The sequence below is a fragment of the Melanostigma gelatinosum genome (assembly GCF_949748355.1).
Source record: "Melanostigma gelatinosum genome assembly, contig: scaffold_458, whole genome shotgun sequence".
Lineage (NCBI taxonomy): Eukaryota > Metazoa > Chordata > Actinopteri > Perciformes > Zoarcidae > Melanostigma > Melanostigma gelatinosum.
Window position 1 is genome coordinate 12,575 of NW_027635085.1, and position 5,851 is coordinate 18,425.

Sequence of the window (5,851 nt, forward strand, 5' to 3'; positions counted from 1 at the left end):
GCAGCGGAGGCTTCCTAAAGGCTATGCATAACTGTGGTCTAAATTGCACATTTAATCTTTTCTTTCACTCTTGAGAACTGCCTTTTCCCTGCTTTTTCCCCCCCTCTTGTCATAAGGTCATTTCAAGGGCTCTTGTGTTTTAAAAATATTCTAGTAATTGTTCAGAGAATAATAGAAATGTTCTAATTTACCTCATGCCGGGTTTACATCCTAAAGTACACCCATTGTCCTGTGTTGGCTTTAAATGTCAGAGAGATTGGGTTTTGAGTCACAGTGGGCTAAGCCATTACATGGCCACATACAAGGTTAATTGGTAAAAGTATTTCCACTTATTCTCTTCTCTAATTATACTTTAAATTGCATATTTAAGTGTAACATTTTCGATAACATCTATGGAGAGGTATTGTTTCCGCTGAAGAAAAGATTGTCTAAGTTGCAAAGAATTCTAAATTCATACACCACAACCATATTATTACAATGACAAATAACAGCATGGCAGCAGACCTTTTCTATTCAAAAGAGTGAGACAAATGACTTGCTAATACAGTCTTACAAAACACCTCTCTTACTCTCTTTCCTTCTCTCTCCATCTTTTTCCCTCTGAAATACCCCCGATACCCTCTTTTCTCTCTTCTTCCCTCTTTCTGTCTTTCTATCCAGACGGTGGTGATCTCGAGGATGACCCATCGTGTTCTTGGCCAGCATCTTCTCCTTCCAGTAAGGATCAGACTTCTCCAGGACACTGCGAGGACTACGATTTTGGCGAGGACGAAGGGGGCCCTGGCCTGCCATACCCATGCCAGTTCTGTGACAAGTCCTTCAGCCGCTTAAGCTTCCTCAAGCGCCACGAACAGAGCCACGGGGATAAACTCCCTTTCAACTGTACCTTTTGCAGTCGCTTGTTTAAGCACAAGCGCAGTCGAGATCGGCACGTGAAGCTACACACCGGTGATAAGAAGTACCACTGTGGAGAGTGTGACTCTGCCTTTTCCCGTAGTGATCACCTCAAAATCCACATGAAAACTCACGCCTCTAACAAACCCCACAAGTGCCCTGTGTGCCGCCGAGGCTTCCTTTCCTCCAGCTCTCTTCACGGCCACATGCAAGTACACGAAAGGGGCAAAGACGGCAGCAGCTCAAGCCTTTCGAGAGCTGATGAATGGAAGCTGAAAGAAACTCGCAAATGCAGCCGTTGTGAGGAGGGCTTCGATGTCCCCGAGGAGCTCCAGAGGCACATCGCGGAGTGCCACCCTGAATGCTCTCCATCAGAGGATGGAGGCCTGGGTGCCACCCTGCAGTGCATTTACTGCCATGAGCCCTTCAGTGATGAGGGAACCCTGCTGACCCACATTGACCAGGCCCACAGCCGAGACAGGAAGGGCCACTCCTGTGCTATCTGCTCTGAGCACTTTCTGTCTGTCGAGGACCTCTATGCTCACATGGACATCCACCAGCTCCCCGAATCTAGTAACCATAGCAACAGCCCTTCTTTGCTGACCGTGGGCTACACCTCTGTCTCTAGCACCACTCCTGACTCCAACCTCTCTGTCGACAGCTCCACAATGGTGGAGACGGCGCCACCTGTGCCCAAGACAAGGGGGAGGAGAAAAAGGGCGGCTCAAAACACATTGGATATGGGAAGACGTTCCTCCAAACAGCCTAAAGTCTCCTACAGTTGCATATACTGCAACAAGCATGTGTTCTCCAGTTTGGCTGTGCTTCAAATTCACCTGCGAACCATGCATCTGGACAAGCCAGAGCAGGCTCATACTTGTCAGTTTTGTTTGGAGGTTCTGCCCTCTTTACTAAATCTAAATGAACATCTTAAGCAGGTCCACAATGCAGAAGACCATGCTGCACTGTTAGCCAGCTTGCCTGATGCCCTCCTTCAGTGTAACTTCTGCCCTGAGGTAACGAATGACCTCAACGGCTTACAGGAACACATTCGCTGCTCCCATGGCTTTCCCAGTCCTGTGGCAAAGGAGAGCAATGCCTTCTTCTGCCCCCAATGCTTCATGGGGTTCTTGACAGAGACTACCTTGGAGGAGCATGTTCGTCAGACTCACTGTGATGGGGGAAGCCTGCGCTTTGACTCCCCCCTGGCTGTAACTCCCAAGGAGTCTATAGTAGAGGTGTACTCCTGTTCGTACTGCACCAATTCCCCAATATTCAACAGTGTTCTGAAGCTCAACAAGCACATCAAGGAGAATCACAAGAACATTCCACTGGCACTGAACTACATCAACAATGGAAAGAAATCCCTGCACACTCTCAGCCCCTCTTCACCAATATGTGTGGAACAAACCATGCTTAAACCAGGAGGCTCAGCCTCACGTTCTACCGGTGAGTTCATATGTAACCAGTGTGGAGCCAAGTATACCAGTCTAGACCTTTTCCAGACACACCTAAAAACTCATCTGGATGGCATGCAGCCTCAACTCACCTGCCCACAGTGCAACAAAGAGTTCCCCAACCAGGAGTCCCTGTTGAAGCATGTGACGATTCACTTCACTATTACCTCCACGTATTACATCTGTGAGAGCTGTGACAAGCAGTTCACTTCAGTGGACGACCTACAGAAGCACCTACTCGACATGCACACCTTTGTGTTCTTTCGTTGCACTTTGTGCCAGGAGGTGTTTGACTCAAAGGTGTCTACTCAGCTCCACCTGGCCGTAAAGCACAGCAATGAGAAAAAGGTGTATCGCTGCACCTCCTGCAACTGGGACTTCAGGCATGAGACTGATCTACAGCTACATGTCAAACACAGCCATCTGGAAAACCAGGGCCGTGCCCACCGCTGTATTTTTTGTGGGGAGTCCTTCGGCACAGAGGTGGAGCTGCAGTGCCACATCACGACCCACAGCAAGAAGTTTAACTGCCGCTTCTGCAGTAAGGCCTTCCATGCCATTGTCCTTTTGGAGAAGCATTTGAGGGAGAAACACTGTGTGTTTGAGGGAAAGGCACAGAACTGTGGTGCTAATGGTTCTACTGGAAGTGGTGTGGATGGCCAGCCTAAAGAAGATGCTGAGCTACATGGTCTCCTAACCAACAGCCATGGTTCAGTGGTAGCAGTAGGATCCGTGGTGGAGCCGCATAACAACCATGATGGAAGTGAGGAAGAGGTGGACACTGCAGATCCCTTGTTTGGGTGCGACATCTGTGGGGCATCTTACACCATGGATTCACTCCTCACTAACCACCAGTTTAGGGACCACAATATACGGCCTGGTGAGAGCGCCTTGATGAAAAGGAAAGCTGACATGATAAAGGGCACCCACAAGTGCAATGTCTGCTCCCGCACCTTCTTCTCTGAGCCTGGGCTGAGGGAACATATGCAGACCCACCTTGGGCCTGTCAAACACTATATGTGCCCCATCTGTGGGGAGAGGTTCCCTTCCTTGCTCACCCTTACTGAGCACAAGGTCACCCACAGTAAGAGTCTGGACACTGGCAGCTGCCGCATTTGTAAAATGCCACTGCATAGTGAGGACGACTTCCTGGAGCATTGCCAGATGCACCCTGACCTGAGGAACTCCCTGACAGGTTTCCGCTGTGTGGTGTGCATGCAGACAGTTACCTCTACATTGGAGCTCAAGATCCATGGTACCTTCCACATGCAAAAGACAGGCACTATGTCCGGCAACCACCAACCCGTGGGCCGCAGCAATATCATCTCTCATCACCAGCAGCAACACCATATCCAAAAACCTTTCAAGTGCGCCTCTTGCCTGAAGGATTTCCGGTCCAAGCTAGACCTGGTGAAGCTGGACATCAACGGACTGCCTTACGGACTCTGTGCATACTGCGTAACAGCAGCTGGCTCCAAGAGCTCCAGTCCAACGATGAACGGAGGAAGGCAACAGCAGCAGCATGGTGGAGCCACCACCCCAGCAACAGCTACAGCCGCATGGATCCAGGCGGAGAGGCTCAGCCCTGGAGACGGGAAAGGCAAAACTGTCTCTTCATCATCTTCATCCTCTTCTACATCCTCATTATCTGCTGCCAAGACACGATGCACCAGCTGTAATGTCAAGTTTGAGTCTGAGGCAGAGTTGCAAAACCATGTCCAGACAGTGCATCGGGAACAGGCTGGGGACAGCAACGGCGGGCAGCTCAAGACCCCACAGGTGTCCCCCATGCCCAGAGCCAGTCCCTCACAAACTGAAGAGGTATTGTTATTTAGTATTGGATTGAATTAGGTTGACAAGTTCATTAAAACATGCTGAGATTCACAATATGTTTTGTATTGCCATGTTGTTTGTAATAATCCCTTTCCTTTTGGTCTTATTTTCAGAAGAAGACCTACCAGTGCATCAAATGTCAGATGGTGTTCTACAGTGAATGGGACATCCAAGTCCATGTGGCCAACCACATGCTGGGTAGGAGATAACTCTTTTTTTCATTCATTATGGTCTCTGTTGCACTTCTGGAACAAAGTCACGAAAACAGTCCTTGTGTAATATCTTTGTAGATATGTTTCTCTACATTGTAGCATACAATAAATCAATTTGGCTTTTAGGTGTGCGATTTAAATGTTAGCGGGAATGATTCATTTTTGTGTCCATCGATACAATATGCAAATCATTAAGGAAAATTCCCCTAATTTCACAAGTATTTGATCATTTTGAAAAGATTTCATACTTTTTCATACTTTTTTAAAAAGGTGAATCACAATCTCAGGACTGATGTGATATATGTAATGAAATATTTGACCCTGTCTCATTCAGGCTCACAAGTATCTGGATCACATCACCAAATAGGTGGAATTATTTTAATATTTTGACCATCAACTGCATCCCCAGTGTTGTGCATTTATAAACCCATCACCTTCATTTCCCCATGCATGTGAATGGTATAAAATAGTACGTGTGCATGCTTGTGGAGCAGAATCTCTCCTCTTCAAACCACTCTATATGGAGGTCGTTTGAAGTAGTGGAAATAAACATATTGACACATTTAAACACCAAAACAGATTTTATTCAAACTGTTTAAAATTCCAACTATTATTCCACAGTTTTGAAAAATCTCCACATTGCTACTGCACATTATTTTGTTTGTTTGTTTATCGTGCCTTTTCACTTAAGTAGTCTGTTCAGATGACTGAGATCTGAATACAACATTTGGTTAAATACTTTCATACATTTAATGACGTCAAATCAACTGAAAAAAATGGATATTTATTTGATCACATTGTGTTTCGCTAAATGATTCCAAATTTCAGATTTTCTTTGACAATATTCTTAATAAACAAAGAGTGCTGGTGTAAGACTAACCTCCACATTTTCAAAACGTCTTCACTTTTGGTTGTCATTTGTATGCAGGCAGAATAATTTGTAGAGAACAGACAATTGGAAAACAGGTTTTCTTGCCTGCAGTAAGTAAGCGTCTGAATTCCAGTCTCACGTTCCTTTATGTCATTCATTTATTCAGCTCGTTTGGCGGCTCTTTCATTACACTGCATTATCTGTTGTCTTCAGTGGGAGAGAGACTCATTGATCTGGAACCAAACCGCCTCTCTGTTTGGGACACGCTTCTAGGCGCAGGTGAATTTAAACACGGTGGGCAATTCTATCAGGACCGGTGGGCAATTCTATCAGGGACCCACTGTTTGTGCATAAACAATCAGAAAGCATGTGATTTGTGATTTTGATGCTTCGGTGTATTTGCAAAGGAGAGAGACGAGCTGAGAGTGTGTAGGTGTGTATTTTGTATTCATCTTTGCGATCTGCTCACCCACTATTCTACTGGGGTGCCTAATACAGTACCATGCCAGCATTAGTCCTTTCTCTCGCAAAGGCAGGCAACGGAGCACACTGTGAGGGTAGAAAACAAACCCCCCTACTGGTTA

At 46.4% G+C, this 5,851-nt stretch overlaps 1 protein-coding gene across 1 annotated transcript; it reads left to right on the plus strand.

Moving 5' to 3' along the window:
• Nucleotides 1-663: 663 nt before the first annotated feature.
• znf521 (zinc finger protein 521) lies at nucleotides 664-4,393 on the plus strand (the record flags this gene model as incomplete). Its single annotated transcript, XM_079297453.1, has 2 exons — nucleotides 664-4,172; nucleotides 4,298-4,393. The coding sequence occupies exons 1-2, from the start codon at nucleotides 1,017-1,019 to the stop codon at nucleotides 4,391-4,393; spliced, it is 3,252 nt and encodes a 1,083-aa protein (XP_079153579.1). The 5' UTR covers nucleotides 664-1,016.
• Between the last annotated feature and the right edge of the window lie 1,458 nt (nucleotides 4,394-5,851).